General features: G+C 41.8%; 1 protein-coding gene across 1 annotated transcript; it reads right to left on the reverse strand.

Annotated features, from left to right (window-relative positions):
- Positions 1-13,404: 13,404 nt before the first annotated feature.
- LOC125538661 (short-chain dehydrogenase PC-15) lies at positions 13,405-16,341 on the reverse strand. The gene is made up of 3 exons (XM_048701930.1): positions 15,842-16,341; positions 14,671-14,830; positions 13,405-13,978 (listed from the first exon to the last, which is right to left on the reverse strand). Exons 1-3 carry the CDS (start codon positions 16,197-16,199, stop codon positions 13,642-13,644), a joined length of 855 nt encoding a protein of 284 aa, XP_048557887.1. The 5' UTR covers positions 16,200-16,341; the 3' UTR covers positions 13,405-13,641.
- Positions 16,342-19,080: the final 2,739 nt, after the last annotated feature.

The following is a 19,080-nucleotide window of genomic DNA, read 5'->3' on the forward strand; positions in this document are numbered from 1 at the left end:
TGTTTGCTCTACCTTGGCATGATGATGTTAGTCATACCATGCATATGTTGCCTTGCAGTGCCTACTTTTGACATCATATATGTCATCTGCTTAGTTTAGACATGTTCTGTAATGCCACCTTTTTAGTTTCTATATCATATATGGGAATTATGCAGTCTCATGTCTTTTAGCCAACCATAATATATGTGAAATGTGCAATCCGATCCTGTTTAACCAGGCATCATATATTTGAATGATATATTGCCCATCCTTTTCTTCATTACATTTCCATTTGTCGACAATGTTTGTACATTAAACTACTCTTCCTGTGAATCAGCCATTTGGGTGGGAGATGGAAAAATCTGGAGTAAAAACAAGGCCTTCAGAGCAGACAGTGCTACCTGTCGAAGCAGATCTCTTGTTGGGTCCCGATAGCTCCTCAGAGATGGATTCAGAGATAGATGACCAGTCCTATTCCCCCACTGAGGTGTATGCTCTAACTTGGCACAGTTATACTTCTCATATCATGCATACGGTATCTTGCATTACATAGTTTAGACATCATATAAACAATATTCAACACCATGTTCTTAGTTCAGACATCATATCGAATGCCCTCTGTTTAGCATATAAATCACATATGTGAATTAAATGATGCGATCCTGATTACTTAGATAACATGTAGGTGAATTATGTCATCCAATCCTGTTTAGTTATTCATCATATCTTTGAATTATGTTATGCTATGCTATCCAGTTTAGATATACATCATATATGTGAAATTATGTCATGCTATCTGTTTTAGTTAAACAATAAACATGTCAACTATTTCATGCCCTCTTTTTTCCAGACTATCTATTGCATCTGTCTCTCATACAATGTATGTACATTCAACTATGTTTCCTGTTTATCAGCCATTTGAATTGGAGTGGGTGATGCCAGTATCTAGCGGACTAAAAACACGGTCTTCAAATAAAACAGTGCTACCTCTTGGTGGAGATAGCATCCCGGTTGTACATGCACAAGAACTAGCCCTACCACACATAACCCAAACTCTCGCAGATTGTACCCCTACCGCGATGGACAGAGAACCAGCTTCACCCAATCTAACCCCAACCCCAGCCGATAGTAACCCAGTTCCTGTTGACACAGCACCATCTCCACCACAGAGCTCCCAAACAAGAGTAGTTAGTAAGGCAGCTCCAGTGCCCAAAGGGCCAGTACTATCACGGCGAACCCCAACTCCACCAGTTAGTACGCCTATTCCTGTGGAGGAAGCACAACCAGCTAGTCGTAGTTTAACATCTAGCGCATTTGATGTTGTTAAATCGTATGTGCGTATCTTCCCATCTTGGAAATATTATACTGAAGATGAAGGAAAATTCCAGTTGCAGGTGTTTGTCCAGGAGTTATGTGTAAGTAATGTTATTCATGGCAATTACTTTGCTTCGTCCCATACATCCTACCTCCATGATGGTTATAATATAGCAAAATTTCCCATTTTTCTCTATAGAGAAGGACCAATTTGGAAACTCAGGATGAGGTAACCTGTGCTAATACCTCTGCTATCTTCAAAATGCTTGGTGGCAGTATTGGAATTACCTGAAGAAAACGTACTTCACCGGCAAAGAAACTCATCAAATTCCCTTACGTTCTCCTGAGACACATTTACTGGACGATGACTGGGAACGCCTTGTTCTGTACTGGTCCCGAACCAAGAATGTGGTAAGGTCTATGAGCTCATTTTCTATTTTTAAGTATTATATTCTTGCGTCTTACTGTACTCTGTTCATGTAGAACAAGTGCCTAAACCTGAAGAACAACTGTTCTAATTTAAGATTCCATTGCTATCATAGTTCAAAAAAGCGCTAGGCGTTAATTGTGCGTTTTGCCACCGCCTTGCGCTTTACTGACCAAAGCGCATGCTTATGCGCAGTTATGCACAGATTATGCGTAGTTATGCGCAATACGTTTTTCCAACGCCTAGAGCCTAGGGGCGCTTAAGCGCTCGCTTAGGCACGCCTTTTTTAACTATGATTGCTTTGCTCTTATATCACTGTATTTACTCATACAAACTTATTTTTAAATTAAAGGATCCAATCGAAACTCCAATGGCACAGCAGGTATGTTCACGCATATTTCTTTAACGGGTTTGCTCTTATCAATAGCTCTGTTGATTTCAATTTCAATTGTGTATACAGTTGACTTTCATATCATGCACATTACTAGCATCACAACAGAGCCAATAGTGTTGTTGTACATGTAGACCCGTGGTACCCATCTGAAATCTTGTTGTGCCGTGTAGTTTCCCACGCTTTATATTCTTTCACTGCTGCTTTGTCTTGAACTGATATGATTTGAACCATGTCTCTATTTTGATTTAGCAAGACAATGCAGTGACCATAGGACATAGATATATGTTTGTTTGATGCTTTTATTATGTACTAGTACTTGGCAATAGAAGACTTGGTAGTTTAATCCTGTCCACCTTACTAATGAACTGGTTCACCGAAATGAGTTTCATATACTAGTACATGCTAAACTTGTTATGTGTCTGCTTGTTTCTTCTTTTAGAATGCTGACAGAATATTGGGGAAGAATGCCTTATTAAGCAATGGTAAAGGAAGTAATGCAGATAAGGTTCAGGATAGTGACACATCCTTGTTGGTCTCCAACAAAGCTGAGAAAACAGCTAAGGAAGACTATCTTAAAGACAGCGAGACAACCCCAAAGTCCTGTCTTGGTTTAGTGTTCGAGTTACTGGCCACTACCGCTTGCACAAGCTATTCAAACTCACTGTCTGAATCAGTTCGGTTTCTTGAGTCTCAACTACAAGCTGAAAGACATCGATCAGCTGTGCTGCGACAAGAAGCGGAAGGACTGCGGAAGTCCCTGGAGCATTCAGATGCATACTTTCTGGTGCAACAGCAAGCGTTGGAGGATTTTAGCACCAAACAGGACAAAGCTAATCAGCTTGCTAAGCTTATTGCCAGCATGGTGGATACCCAGGATAACGTTTCTTGAGCTCTTCTGAAATTGTTTCAGTTATGCTCTTGTTTTGCTGCCGCGTTTATTTGCACTGGTGGCCAATTTTGACGGCCAGTGTATGTAATGTGCTGCTTTGTTCCCTATATTTGCACTGGTGGCGAACTTTGATGCCCAGTGGATGTAATATGTGTAATAGCGGTAATAGGCTAGCGTTAATTGCTTGCTTATTTATTTCCTTATTGTCTTGTTTAGTTGTTTGCTTGTAGTCACTGCAATTCTTTTTCTAGTGGCCACAATAGCCTATTTTTGGTAACTAGGCCAAAATAATCATGGCAACACACGGACTGTTGTAACCATGGGCCTCCTGCAGACCGTATGATCCATGGGCCTTCGTCCAGCCGTAGGATCCATCGGCCTTCTATACGGGCCTTAGGGTCCATGGGCCTTCTACGGGCTGTAGGGCCATGGGACTTCTATGGGCCGTATGATCCATGGGCCTTCTACGGGCCGTACTATCCATGGGCCTCATACGGGCCGTAGGATCCATGGGCCTTCTATGGGGCGTATCATCATTTCCCCAATCATGGGCCGTACTATTCATGGACCATAACGGGCCGTTAATAGGTCGTATTTGATAACTCTATGAAAACAGCCCAACGGGTTTTTTTACATGAAAACGACCTAACGTATTAACGGACCGCAAACGGGCCGACTGTAACGACGGGCTGAATTTGGCCCACAAGCAGAAAATGACAGTAACGGGCCGTATGTAACCGAATGCTGCAAATGAGCCCAAGAATCAATGGGCCCTTAGAAGGCCGAAAGATAACTTGGGCTGGAAACGGCCCAATGGAATAACGGGCCGTTAATGGGTATAAAGTGATACACTGTTCATTACGGACCAGTTTCACCACGGGTCGTTAATGGGCCAAGAGTTACAAAGGTCCTCATATGGGCCGAAAGAAGTCATGGGCCACAAATGGGCTGGAAGTTAAAACGGGTTGAATCATATTGGACGGCCCAGATGACGCTACTGGGCCTAATTCGGATAGGGCGTAACGGGCTGTAAATGGGCTATATGCGAACAGGCCGTTAACAGCTTTCCGTGGGCTGGCCCGCCACCTTTTCACCAAGTCAAACGGGTCGGCCTTTTCACAGCAATGGGCCTCTGTTGGGCCGTGCCACGTGTCGCCGTATCATAGGCGCCTTCGGTCCAATGAGCGGATGACATCTGTCCCAACGGTGAGCCGACACGTGTTTCCTCCAGCCAATGATGGTTTTACACATGGAAAATCCCCATTGGTCGGGGCTGTTAACGGGTTATCGGATCCAAAACCCGACCCGATAGCTTAACAGCGTTCCGTTACGGTGGATGCCACGTGTCGGTCACCCTTGACGAAAGCACTTCTGTGACGCGCGATTTATCTTCATGGAAGTGGACACTTCCGTGATGATAATTTTGGTAATGTCATGAAACACTTCTACAACATCACAGGTATGACTATCTTGATTTTGTCATAAAATCGTCATGGATGTACATGCATGACAAAAAACGCGACCTACTGTGACAAACACGTATCATCACGGAAGTGTATTTTTTTGTAGTGTAAACGATCATAATGCTAAGCTAACGCGTGGGTCTTGTCCATCACATCATTCTCGTAATGATGTTATCCCGTTCATCAAATGACAACACATGTCTATGGTCAGGAAACTTAACCATCTTTGATTAACGAGCTAGTCAAGTAGAGGCTTACTAGGGATACTCTGTTTTGTCTATGTATTCACACATGTACTAAGTTTCCGGTTAATACAATTCTAGCATGAATAATAAACATTTATCATGATATAAGGAATATAAATAACAACTTTATTATTGCCTCTAGGGCATATTTCCTTCATTACAAAGTAATTTGTAATTCCTATAACTAAGAAATACAATAGAATCTTCTGGAAATATCTTCTTTGTGGGATCAATCTTTGCAAGATGAAATAATTCTAACATATCGGTAAAGAAGCTACAATTGGAATAGAGCAGCAAGACTGTCACCCCTTCACGTTCACGTGCACGAACTTGATTATCTATAAAGGTTTCTAAAATCACCTTCAGTCATCCATTCGAATAGATGGGGAGCCATGATCAATGGCCAGACTTGGGTCATGAATAATCCCCTAAAGTGCAGGTTATCGAACCACAAGACCTTCACCATAGTGTTGATGAAGGATTCCAACCTCACAATGAATGTAAACAACAAAAGAATATGATGCAATAACATAAACTCATTTCATATGAATAAACAGATCAACTTTGAGGTGGCTAGGTTTTGACAGAGGAGCACCAACTAGAGATTTACCCCGTCCACTCACCTCCGACTACCATCTTGACGCTAAGAGTTGTGGGGACCTCAGATTTGAGAGCTTTGTGTTTTTGCCAATGTCTTCTTATTAGTGTTTTTGTGAACTAAATTTTCCCTCTATCATGGCGAGGCCATGGAACCAGAGAGGTTTACGTTCTCATATGCTAATTGGGTCTCCATCTTAGATTCAGGTGTCAAGATGAACTCGGTCCAACAAAAAATATGGTAGTAGTTTATTAGTTATTTCCATGGAACTATTGTAACTCATTGCTCGTGACGGCAATGGAAGCTCAATGTTGAAAAGGAAGCTTGAGAACTATATCTCGCTTATAACGAAATACTGCGCAATCACTCCTTAAGGGGTATCTCTTGCAAAGGTCACTTTCACCTTCTCATGCGATGACAAGTGACACGTGATACGTCTCCGTCATATCTACTTTTCCAAACACTTTTGCCCTTATTTTGAACTCTAACTTGCATAATTTGAATGGAACTACCCCGGACTGACGCTGTTTTCAGCAGAATTGTCATGGTGTTATTTATGTGCAGAAACAAAAGTTTTCGGAATGACCTGAAACTCCACAGAGATTATTTTTGGAAATAATAAAAAGTACTGGCAAAGAATCAAGGCAAGGGGGCCCACACCCTAGACACAAGGGTGGGGGCGCGCCTGCCCCCCTGGGCGCGCCCCCTGCCTCATGGGTCCCCTGGAGCTCCACCGACCTCAACTCCAACTCCATATATTTATGTTCGGGGAGAAAAAATGAGGGAAAAAGATTCATCACGTTTTACGATATGGAGCCGCCGCCAAGCCCTAAACTCTCTCGGGAGGGCTGATCTGGAGTCCGTTCGGGGCTCCGGAGAGGGGAATCCGTCGCCGTCGTCATCATCAACCATCCTCCATCACCAATTTCATGAGTAATTCCATCGTAGGCTTGTTGGACGGTGATGGGTTGGATGAGATTTATCATGTAATCGAGTTAGTTTTGTTAGGATTTGATCCCTAGTATCCACTATGTTCTGAGATTAATGTTGCTATGACTTTGCTATGCTTAATGCTTGTCACTAGGGCCCGAGTGCCATGATTTCAGATCTGAACCTATTATGTTTTCATGAATATATGTGAGTTCTTGATCCTATCTTGCAAGTCTATAGTCACCTACTATGTGTTATGATCCGGCAACCCCGAAGTGACAATAATCGGGACCACTCCCGGTGATGACCATAGTTTGAGGAGTTCATGTATTCACCATGTGTTAATGCTTTGGTCCGGTACTCTATTAAAAGGAGGCATTAATATCCCTTAGTTTCCGCTAGGACCCCGCTGCCATGGGAGGGTAGGACAAAAGATGTCATGCAAGTTCTTTTCCATAAGCTTGTATGACTATATTCGGAATACATGCCTACATTACATTGATGAATTGGAGCTAGTTCTGTGTCACCCTATGTTATGAATGTTACATGATGAACCACATCTGGCATAATTCTCCATCACCGATCCAATGCCTACGAGCTTTCCATATATTGTTCTTCGCTTATTTACTTTTCCGTTGCTATTGTTATCATCACTATAAAACACCAAAAATATTACTGTTGCTACCGTTACCTTTTACCACCGTTGCCACTACTATCATATTACTTTGCTACTAAACACTTTGCTGCAGATATTAAGTTTCCAGGTGTGGTTGAATTGACAACTCAGTTGCTAATACTTGAGAATATTCTTTGGCTCCCCTTGTGTCGAATCAATAAATTTGGGTTGAATACTCTACCCTCGAAAACTGTTGCGACCCCCTATACTTGTGGGTTATCAACACGCTGCATGTGCGACACTTGTCGTAACCTATGAGTTTTTCCTTTTTCAGAGATTTTTTTTTAACATTTTATCTCTTGAACCGTACGTCCAAATCCTGAACCATTTTCCACCATTGGATTTCTCGTGTCGAGATCTCCGAAACCAGATCCCACGTTAATAGAGTGACAAACTTTTTTTCATAGAAAAACCGAAAGAAAAAACCCATAGCCGAAAGCATGTTTTTTTCACCGTTTTTTCCTTTTCGGAAAGCACAGATCTGTACCTCCACAAGATGCAAATTGTGCCTCTCGTGAAAGCACAAAAAATCATATTTTTTTCCTTTTTCGAGAAGCACAAATGTGCTTCCTGGGGAAGCAAATCTGTGCATCCATGACATGCAAATTTTGTGCTTCCCGTGGAAGCAAAAAAAAATCATGCAAAAAAATCATGATTTTTTTATCCCTTTCCGAGAAGCACAGTTATGCTTATTGTGGAAATAAATACGTGCCTCCATGACAAGCAAATATGTGCCTCTCGTGAAAGCATTTCTTTTATTTATTTTTCCTTTTCTGAGAAGCACAATTGTGTTCTCCTCGCGGAAGCAAATCAGTGCCTCCACGGGAAGCAAATTTGTGCTTCTCGTGGAAGAAAAAAAACCATGATTATTTCCTCCAAAACCTAGAAAAAATCTTAAATCAAAAAGGCAAAAAAAAATAAAACAATCTAGAACCCACAAACATGTATAGAAAAAAATCCAGTAGGAGTACACAGCACGTGACACATGGCGCCGGCTGGACACATCACTTGACATGTTCTTAGCCCACAAAAGTGACCCTTACGGGGCACCCGCAAGGTGCACCCTTAACTTCTTTAGTTAGTTTCTCTCAATGTACCAGGGAATTCCCAGCGTGGGTCAGGGGATAGCGACGAAACGCGCACCACCGACCACGTTAATGGGCTGCCTGTTTTTCTGCTTCTATATTTATTTTGTTTGTCTTGTTTATTTTTATTTTTCCTTTTCCTTTTTATATTTATTTCTTCTTTATTTTTTCTGTTTCTAAATTGCCAAACATTTCTTAAATCACGAACTACTTTTAAAATTCATGAACATTTAGGCAAATCATGAACAATTTCAGAATTTGCTGACTTTTCTAGAAATCAAGAACAATTTTGATATTAAAGAATAGTTTTTCAATCTAAGAGTGTTCTTTAAAATCATGCAATGTTTTTAAATCTGAGATTTTTTTTCATATTCATGATTTTTCTTTTGAATTCATGAATAATGTGTGAAATCTATATTTTAAAAAACGTTAAGGAACATTTTTTATCCATGAAGCTTACTTTAAATTTGTGAACATTTTTCTAAATCCAAGGACATTTCTGTCAAATTCATGAACATCTTCTCAAATTCAGAAATAATTTTCTGAATTTTTTTTGTTTCTACAAACATTTTTCTTCGTTTTCACTTTTTTTCCTTTCTTATTTTGTTTGGTTTTCTTTGTTTCTTCCTTGATTTTCATCGGTTTTCTTTGTTTCTTTCTTGGTTTTCACTGCTTTCCATTCATTTCCATTGTTTTTTCATTCATTTCCTTTGTTTCATTTTTAGTTTTTATTGGTTTTCGTTGCCTTCTTTGTTGGTTTTCATCGGGTTTTTTTCTTTCTCTTTATGTATAGAAAGGGAAAAAATTATACAAATTAAATATTTATTCAAATACGGAAAAATGTGTACACGTTGAAAAAAATAGTTACAAGATTTTGTCTTTCAAACATATATTTTGTTATCAACTTTCTTTACACACATTCTACATCCTTTCTATACATTAGGAACCTTTTTTATTCAGACGTTTAACATTTTCCAAAAAATTATAGACATTTTGTTATAGTAATTTTTTATGTCTACTTTTTTCATACACATTGTAAAAAACTGCATACATTAGGAAAAAATTTGGCAAATATTTAACAATTTCTAAATACATGATTAACTTTTTTTCGTATATGTGTTTTGATGTCTATTCTTTCAATAAACATTGTACAATTCTCATATACATTGGAATATTTTTATATACATGTTTAACATTTTTTCTAAGTATATATTTAGAATATTAGGACATATAAGAAAAATTGAAAAGATAAGGAAATAAACAAAGCAAAAATATTAAAAAACGAAAATAAAAAAGAGCACTCAAGGCTAGTGGTCCACGCTAGGCCAGCCCATTCGGCGGCAGCTTGACGCGAGGCTGCGCTGCGTCTTGCTAGACTTCCTTCCTATAGGAGCCCTTCTTTGACGCTCTTTTGCATCAAATTGGCAGCGCCACGCACAGGCGACAGCCCGACTGGGCCGGCCCATCGAGATATACAGCGACACGAAAAAGAAAGCTAAAAAGTGGCGACGTCATGTCTGCCATCGAGATATACAGTTAAACTAGCATTGTTGGCAGGACGGTGGCCGACAGCTTAAAGAACTAAACCGAACTGGGCTGCTGTACAAAGTGGAACAAGACCCGAGTTAATTACTGTAGTGAACGTCTTCATAAAATGTATATTTTTAAAAAGTCCAATCATTTTTGAGTAACTGAGAGAATTTCAGAGACGAACATAATTTGGAATATGTGAACAAAAAATAAATAAAAAGTGGACTTTTTTAAGAAACAAGAATCATATTTAGAATTTTTGAGCAAATTTAAAACAGCGAACATTTTTTGAATTTATGAACAAATATTTGTAAAATGAAACATTTTAGATATTCCAAACAAAAAATGAAACCATGAATATTTTTTCAACTTGTGAACATTTTCTTAGAAAATGGAACATTCCACGAAAAAGGAAAAAAAGAAAAAAAAAAGAGAAGAGAACAAAAGAAACAGAAAAAAAAATAGACAGAAAAAGAAAAACTGGATAGAAAATGAAAAATAAAAACAGGTTCAGAAACTTTTAGAAGGTTCCCAAAACCAGAAGCTGAAAGCTGTACGTACGCTATACTTGGGCCGGCCCAAATTGCTGGTTAGGTCGCCCCGCCAGTGCGATTCACGCACTATTTCATGCAGTATGCGTCAAATAGGGTTTTCCAGGCGAACGACATTCCTATATAGCGCTTCAGGCACCCATTTCATTGCATTTATTAAAGGGCACTGATAGGCGCCGGCGGACCGGCCCAACTTTCGGCCGGTCGGTCACTAGCCGCCCGATATGTGCGTGCGGAACCGCGCGATCTGCACAAACCTGCAGTCCCCTCTTTGTCATCCTCCGCACACCTCGCGGAGAGAGAAAAAAGAGTCACTCGCGCAGCATGCCGCACCCCTCTGCATCTCGCTCCAGGACATAGCTCGCCATCTTCCCTCGTTGCAGCTCACCGCCGTCATATCTCGTCACAGAACAAAGGTCGATGCAGCTCCCTTGTCGTTCTCGTTCATCAATGGTAGTAGCAAAAAAAAATTGACGGATGTAGCTGTCCACGTTGCCGGTTCCGGCAAAAATCAACGATGCAGCTTCCCTGTTCGTGTTGGTCCGATCACCGGTTCCAGCAAAAAAATTGTTGGATGCAGCAAAATCAATACATGGTTCCAGCAAAAATACCTCTCTTCCCCGCCACCCCTCTGTTGGTCGTAACACCGTGCACTGCTGGTTGTAGCTCTCCGCACAGCTGGTTGCAGCTCCCCAGAGTGCCGATTCCAGCAAACGGCAGCGTGTCGTCGCGGCCCTGGAGCTACCAGTTCCAGCAAAAAAATGCCGATTGCAGCAAGGACGGATGCTGGTTCCAGCATTTGGGCATCGCGGTTGCAGCTCAGGGCTGAGCCGGTTCCAACATCCCATGCTGCCCCATGGTAGCAAGACGTCGTCGACGCTCCAGCAGCGCCCTTTGCCTTATGCAGCTCTCGCTGAGCCGGTTGCAGCTCGCGGACGAGCTGGTTCCAACATCTACCCATTGATCAGGGCGCCGCGCGTCTCCCTTCTCTTCCACAGCCACCCGCACACCTAACCGCCATGAAGGAAGGAGGAGGAGGAGGGGGCGGGGAGAAGCGGCCATGACTATGATTCGGTGCCACGACATGAGAGGGGGTAGGGGCTGAGAGTGACGCAACGGGACTGTGGGGAATGAACGGTGCCAAGACGGAGAGAGGAGGTTAGTGCGAGCGCAGCGCCGAACTCGTCGGTAAGAGAGAGAGAGAGAGAGAGAGAGAGAGAGAGAGAGAGAGAGGTGTGAGCGATCTGAGAGATGAGGAGATAAGATGGAGGAGAGAGGCCGCGATATTTCTGTTTCCTTCCACCACTCGTGTTCGCATGGGTCCCATCGCGCGTGGGCCTGAAGGGGACACATGCAGCAACCTCGCGTGGACGCGTGATCAACCTTAATCACATGGTCAGCGTGCGTCCGGTGGAAATCGTTGAGCCGGTCCGCCGGCTACAAATGTTTCCCTTCAGCAAAGGGGCGCACACCCCTCCTGCTAGCTGGCCTGACCCATCCAATTTTTTTTCTTCTGTTTTTAACTCTCAGAAAAACTGAGTGAGGGGGTAGGGTAGGATTTGAACACACGACGTCCTGTTCTTTGTTCCCCACAGTAACCAACCGGACACCCTCCATGTTTGTTTACATCTTCACTATTTCCTTCTTTCTTTTTCCTTTTTCCTTATCTTGCTCCTGTTTTCCTTTTTTAGAACGGTTTGTTTAGTTTTTTATATTCTTTTTATTTTTAATTTCTTTTGCTAAATGCGTGAACTTTTTTTTAAAATGCGTGAATTATTTTCAATATCAAAGATTTTTTTTTCAAAATTGACGAACGTTTTCCAAAATTGATGAACTTTTCTTAAATGCGTGAATTATTTTTCAAAATCTATGATCTTTTTTCAAATTCAAAATTGATGAATTTCCCTGAAAGTTGAAGATTTTCTTTCAAAATCAATGAACTTTTTTCAAAATTGATGGAGTTTTTAAAAATAGATGAATCTCTTTTCAAATTTGCCAAAAAAATTCAAATTTTATGAACTTTTTTTCAAAATCGATATTTTCTAAAAAACATTGAAGACCTTTTTTAAGTTTGTGAACTATTTTGAAATTTGATAAACTTGTTTTCAAATTCGTGAACTTTTTTGAAGGTTGTGAACTTTTTTGAATTTGGCAATTCTCATTCATGTTCGTGAAGTTTTTTTTGAAATATGCGAGCTTTAAAATTTGGATCACATTTTTTAATAAAATCATATTTTTTCTAAAATATTTTCAAATAATTCAAAAATATATATGATACAAGAACAGTATAGTGCAATTTTGTGTTTACTAACGTGGCTAGAATTATTCTTAAACTTTCCTCGCTGCTACAGATACTAGAGTCCACTGGTTCAAGTTACGTCTAAAGTTCGAATCTTTTGGATACGCTCTTTTTGGTGTTTTTTGTGCGCTGTTATACGATTTTGTTGCTCTGCTCGTCTGTGGGTCCGCCCACCAGGCGCTACCAAACAACTGCAGTTGCATGTACTGAGCATGTCTAGACTAAGCATGTCTCAAATGGGAACAACTATGCTAGGGTGGGAACAGCTACCAAACACACCCTAGTGATCGAAAAAAATGTTCGCAAAAACTAAAAAAATGTTCATAATTTCGAAAATGTTGGCCGTTTGATAAAAAATGTTTGCGAATGCAAAAAAAATCATGGATTTGAACTGGTTCACAATTTCAAAAATATGTTCATGAATTCACAAAATACTCATGATTTCAAAACATATTCACGAATTTTAAAATATGTTCGCAACACGAAAAGAAAAAGGAAAACAGAAAAGAAAAGAGAAAATGAAAAATAAAAAGCAAAACTGAAAAGAATAAATAGAAAGAAAAAACAACGGAAAAAGAGAGAGCCGGTTCAGGAAAGGTTCTAGAACCTTCCTAAAATATGTGTGGGGAACATCCCGGAATGGGCCGGCCTAGAAGAAGACCACGCGCACGGAATAAGCTTTCAGGATGTTTGAGCTGCAGGAGCCAGCCATATTGCTTCAGTTAGCAGCATTTCTGACAGTGATCCACCCTAAAAGAAACGTTATCGCTGTGATCCCAGACTTATAGGCTGCAGATCCTCATTAGGCTGTAGTCAGACTCAATCTGCATGAAGAATAGCCATTATGGCAGGAAACTGACATTTGTTTGTGCTTCAGGATTGTGCAGCACTCACAATCCTGTATACCCAGACGTATAGGCTGCAAGCGAAACAAATGGCAATTTCCTGCCAGGGACAATTGAGGGTGCTGCACAAGATTGAAGAATATGTTCCACAGATTCTCACCTATGACGGTAACACGAGAAACCACAAATTTCGGAATAATATTACGTTACTATAACCATTATTACATAATAACCGGGAGGACTTTACACTTGGACTGAACGTTACAAATGGATATGGACTGGAAGTGTGTGTACTCATGTATTGTGAAACACAGTATATCTGTAGTGAGGGTCCGAGAGACCAAGTAGTACTCATGAAATGAAAATGGGACCCGAGGGGGCAATCTCTCTGGTTCACGCAAGAGCTATCTTCCAGATTACATTTTCATGACCAGCCTGTAGAAGTAATCTCTGAACCACAATGGGGCATAATACAGGATCGTCAGAATAGCAGTGAACTGCCCATAGGCGAACCAAGCAGGAGGATTTTTCTTAAGAACCAATTTGACGACTCTCTTTGCAAGGTCTTCTGCTGTAACACACCCGGCACCCTGGGATATATCCGTCCTGGCTCGAAGTGATTTCTCATATTTTTTGTAGTACTTCCAGTCGTTTATTTGATCATACTTGTCTGCAGAATTGCTTCCTATGTTTGACTTTGTACCTCCTGGGGCAACTATCATGACATTTATGCCAAAATTTCTTAGTTCCACCCTGTAACAAATTAACAATCAAATACCTACCAAGTTAGAATGGGAGATAATGGAGAAATGCATATTCAAAGAGTACAAAATGTGCAGTAACAAGTTGAAAGAGCTAACCATGCAAGAACATGACATGTGAAATTACAAAGGAAAAATCGGAATAGTGTTCCTATGTTGTATATGTTGCCATTGGGTTCTTAGATCTTACGGTTTCTGTCAAGCAATCATTTCCCCACATGATTAAATCATCTTGTGATATTCAAGTAAAGGTACAAAAAACATCTAATACTAACTACTTAACATAAACTAACTGTTAAGTGCTCTATATTTCCCCCAAGTTAGATTAGAGCTCAGAAAATTAATACGATATCAATTTTTTCAGATGAAGGATTGGAATATCACCAAAGAACTAGCCATGGACAGGGGTGCATGGAAGCTTGCTATCCATTTGCCAGAACCATAAGTTCGTCGCGAGATCTTATGGGTTTCACCTCTAGCCTGCCCCAACTTGTTTGGGACTAAAGGTTTGTTGTTGTTGTTGAAGGAATTTCAATTTTAAGAATGCATACAAAGTTGCATCCATAAGTAATGTTTCACCATCGGCTTGTACCTTCAGATGCTTTAAGTTGTCCCATAAAAAATGCTTTACATTTCGATGGAGAGCACAAAATCACTCTAACAATAATCCTTGAACACACAAACCTTAATGTATCGCTCAATGCATGAAGAGCGGCTTTTGATGCCGAATACGCACCAGCCCATGGTCCTGGAGCCAAGGCTGTAATGCTTCCAACATTCACAATTGTACCTTCTTTTCTTTCCATCATATGGGGAATAACTGCTTGAATCATCCTCATTGTTCCTGCATGTGAAAGGACAGGTAAGGTCATTTAGTCACACAAATGCAGGTCCAAATATTAATTTAGAAAAATAGTATGTTACTATTTTTTTTTGAAAAGTGACATTACAAAAATGAACCATCCAATCCAAGCAGAGGAACAGAAGCATTAAAAGATCAACACCTCAATAGTTCATATAGGATGAAGTTGTAAAGTACACACATTCAATTGTTATCACTAAGCTTTCAGATGAGAGACCGTCTTAAAGGTGAAACAACTGCTGGCCTTGCTGAATTATTTTCCAATCACTTATGCAATTAGAGATTAGACATGTTTATCACAGGATTAATGGACAATATAGCATTCGTGGGAAGAGACAGGTTCTGAACTCCACAATTTCAATTGCCTCCCAGACGCCGTTAACATCGCAGCAGCAAGCACACTATACTTCTCCTATTGTGTTCATTTATCTTTAACAGTTTTGCTATTGGGACAAGAGATATTCTTTGAAAGACAACTGACCTGATCATTTCATCAGTGGTACAGGATGCAGCATGTCCTGCTATATGTTTTAAAAGTAGGGGTATACAGCCCCTTGTTCACTTCAGATTGTAATTCAAGCTGTAGGCATCCTATACTAGCTGCTGTTGTAATATGATTGCCAATGTGATTCGTTAAATCTCAGTCCAATAAGCTAGATACTGACAGCATACCACTGACTACAGTCTACTGTACTTCTCAAGTCTTCTGGACATATACTACATTTGAAGCACTCCCATGAATAAATTCACATATTTCTATCCTCCCTTCCTTCATGGCGAGACGGCCTTGGGGTGTTTTTTGTTTTTTAAAGAAAGAGGACAGCCGTAGATAGATCCAACTATAAAACACTTTTGTTTCACCATGAATCTGTTAGAATCCAGAATCCAAAATCTTGTCTACCTTAGAGGACGTCGCAATCATCAAGCTGCCAAACAAACAGAAGAAACAAACTATCCTCGCACAAAAAGAAAACAATGATTTTGGTAGCCTACCATAAACATTGGTGTCAAAAACCTGGTGGAACGACTCCATGGGCACCTCAGCCACCGGCGCGACGAGGTGGACCCCCGCGTTGTTGACGAGCACGTCGACGCGGCCTAGCTCCCGCAGGGCGTCCTCAACGGCGCGGCGCGCGCTCTCTTCGGAACGCACGTCGAGCTCCAGAAGCAGGTACCGCGGGTCACCCTCGAGCCCGCGCATGGACGCGCGCGACCGCGCCGTGGCCACGACCGCACACCCCTCCGCCGCGAACGCGCGCGCCATCGCGTGCCCGATGCCCCCCTCCGAACAACCTGTCACCAGCACCACCGGCCGCCCCCGCCCCTCTCCGTCCCCTCCGGGAACCGCCATCGCCGGGATCCTGCCTCCTTTGGCTCACGCCGGGTGGCCGGAAAGACGGGATATTCCCGTTTCCTTTGCAGTACTACTACTGTAGTGGGAGTCTGGGAGGTGTGACCTTTTCCGCTGACTATTGGTGCGTACTCGCGTCGTGGCTCATAATGAGGATTTTCCGCCTATTTATCAACAACGTGGCCTTGTCGATGTTTTTTTTATAGGACCTAAGGCCCCGTTTGATAGCTCAGTTTTTTTAAAGTATTCTAAGAATACTGCAGTTTTTAAGATTACCACAGTTTTAATTACCATGAGGTGTTTGGCTGCCACTAAAAACTACTATGTTTCTAATACTGAATTATTTGCAAAACCATGGTATTATCTCTGTATAAAAAATAAAAAAACCCAAGACCTCTTTTTTTAAAACAGAGCTCGTGAAAGAAAGGCCTCATCGTTATCTTCTTCCTTGCTCCAAGCCGCTGCTGCCCCCTCCTTCGTTCTCCCGTTGCTTTCGCTCGGCGAGCTTGTTCTGCCGGATCTCGTTCAGTGTGGTCCACATGCAAGCTGCTAGCCGGAAGCGGTGCTGACCTTTGCCTCTGCTGCGGTGCCCTGTATGTTGGCTGCTCGATCGTCGGATCGTCGTACACCGCCTCACTACGCTGGCTGCTGGTCCCTGCCTCAGCGAAGCCCCTCTAGCCCCGCCACGCTAGCCTAGAGAAAATAGGCAAGCAAATCCTGCTGGACTCGAGCTTGCTACCCAGGCGTATGGATGCAAAGCTGATTTGCTACTCTTCTTGATCATGCGATTTTTGTCTACCCGTGCTGGCCACAACACACGAATGTCCATACCCAACTATATAATCCACTCTGATCAAGCAAACTATTGAGTGATTGCAACTAGCCAGGAACATACGTGTTCGTAGCTGCTATCAACTGCCTGGCTAGTTAGCTAATTTACATTGTTGCATAAAGCACTAGCCAAACAGGTCACAATATTCCCAATACAGCAAAATATTTTGATATATCAAAACTGTGGTATCTTGCACCTACGGACTAAAATACTGTGGTTTTTCAATACTTCAGTTTTTGCAATACCTTGCTATCAAACACAACCTAATTCATCTCCAATTCTTTTTTTTTTTGAAAGTAATTCATCTCCAATTCTAACACGTAAAATCAGACACCATATCCGTTCGCGGACTGGTGAAGACTAGTCCGCGAAAAATGCTATGGTAGCCTTTCGTCTTTAATTTTTTAAGTCTGGAAACTCAAAATAACAACATAGCAAATCGTATATGATTGAAAATATTGACAGTAGTTCAAACTTAAAACTAGCACATATGTTCTAGTTGTCCTCTTTAACCGCCCACAGATGCTCAATACAATCTTCTTTGAGTTGCTCATGGGGTGCTCGATGCTGAATTTGTTGATGCATTTAAACAAAGTCATCAAACGTGTTCTGATGGGGAAGTTGGATATGATCACTCATTTTTCTTGAATTCAAGACCCACGACAGCATTTTCACCCTCATCCTCTATGATCGTGTTGTGTATGATCATAGAACATGTAATCACCTCCATAAGATTTCTGAATCCCATTGTTTAGCAGGTCCACGAACAACTGCAAAACAGGAGCACTCAAAATGCCCTCTCCGCATCCTTTCTAAATTCTTCTTATCTTTGGGCAAGTAAGACCATTTCTGACCAACTGGCTCAGAGATGTTGACAAAAATAGCCCACGAATGATAGATACTGTCAACCAGATAATAGGTCATATTGTATTCATGCCCATTGACAGTATGGTTGCAAGGAGGAGCTTGTCCTTCAGTCAACCTAGCAAACAATAGAGACTGCTGCAGCACACTGATGCCATTGTGAGACCAGGACATGCCAAAGAAAGCGTGCCAAATCCAGAGGTCCCGTGATGCAACTACTTCAAGAATGATGGTGAGCTTCTTAACATGGCCCTGATATTAGCCTTGTAGAGCTATTGGGTAGTTCTTCCATTTTCTGTGCATGCAACCAAAAGATCCGAGCATACCCGGGCACCTTCTTGCTTCGGACATTGCCAAGAGCCTCTCGGTGTTTGCGATAGTCGATTCTTTCAAGTACTGAGGTCCAAACACCCCTATCAGAGTGGTAGAAAAATCTGACTGTGGCGTCTTCGCATGTGCTCTTAGACATCCGGAGGTATTCATCCCATGAATCTGCGGCCGTACCATATGCAAGCATCTGCAATGCAGCCGTGCACTTTTGGTAACCAGAGAATCCAATTCTTCCTATCTTCTATAATACGAAGCAGTCACCGTAGGACCGGACGCCATTGTAGAGGATATCGAAGACACTTTTTCGTATCCGAAAGCATTGGCAAAAAATGTCCATGAATAAGGCATCACAGGCAAAATAGTTGTCCATTAGCGTCAAATGGCCCCGTGCGCTCCTCCGATTGCGCACTTGATGACCCTTGATCGATCCCTCGAAACTGAGAACATGCTTTTCTGCAGCCTCCGCTTCTACAAGCACCGCCTGCATCATCACCGTTTCATCCACATAGTCCTCCTTATCGAATAAGTTGTCGAACAATTGAACGTAGTGCTCGTATATGTACTCCATTTCCTAATCCTTTGCTTCAAAGAAGGGCAAAAAAATTAGCACGGGCATTTCATGAAACACTTGTTGGACGTGGTGACCCCCGTAGGGGCGGATGGTACCTATGCGACAGATGGACGAGAGGTCTGGACCGGTGATGGAAGACAAGCAGTATGGAGGCCGGGCGTAGCGATGGAGGTCACATAGTTCCATGAAGGACTTGGCGGGCAGCCGTTGTGGAAGAGGAGCGACGTCGGCGAGAGAGAAAACAGATGCAGAGCAAGAGGAAAGTATGGAGACGCGGGTCCGAG

This window comes from Triticum urartu, chromosome 2 (genome assembly GCF_003073215.2).
Source record: "Triticum urartu cultivar G1812 chromosome 2, Tu2.1, whole genome shotgun sequence".
Lineage (NCBI taxonomy): Eukaryota > Viridiplantae > Streptophyta > Magnoliopsida > Poales > Poaceae > Triticum > Triticum urartu.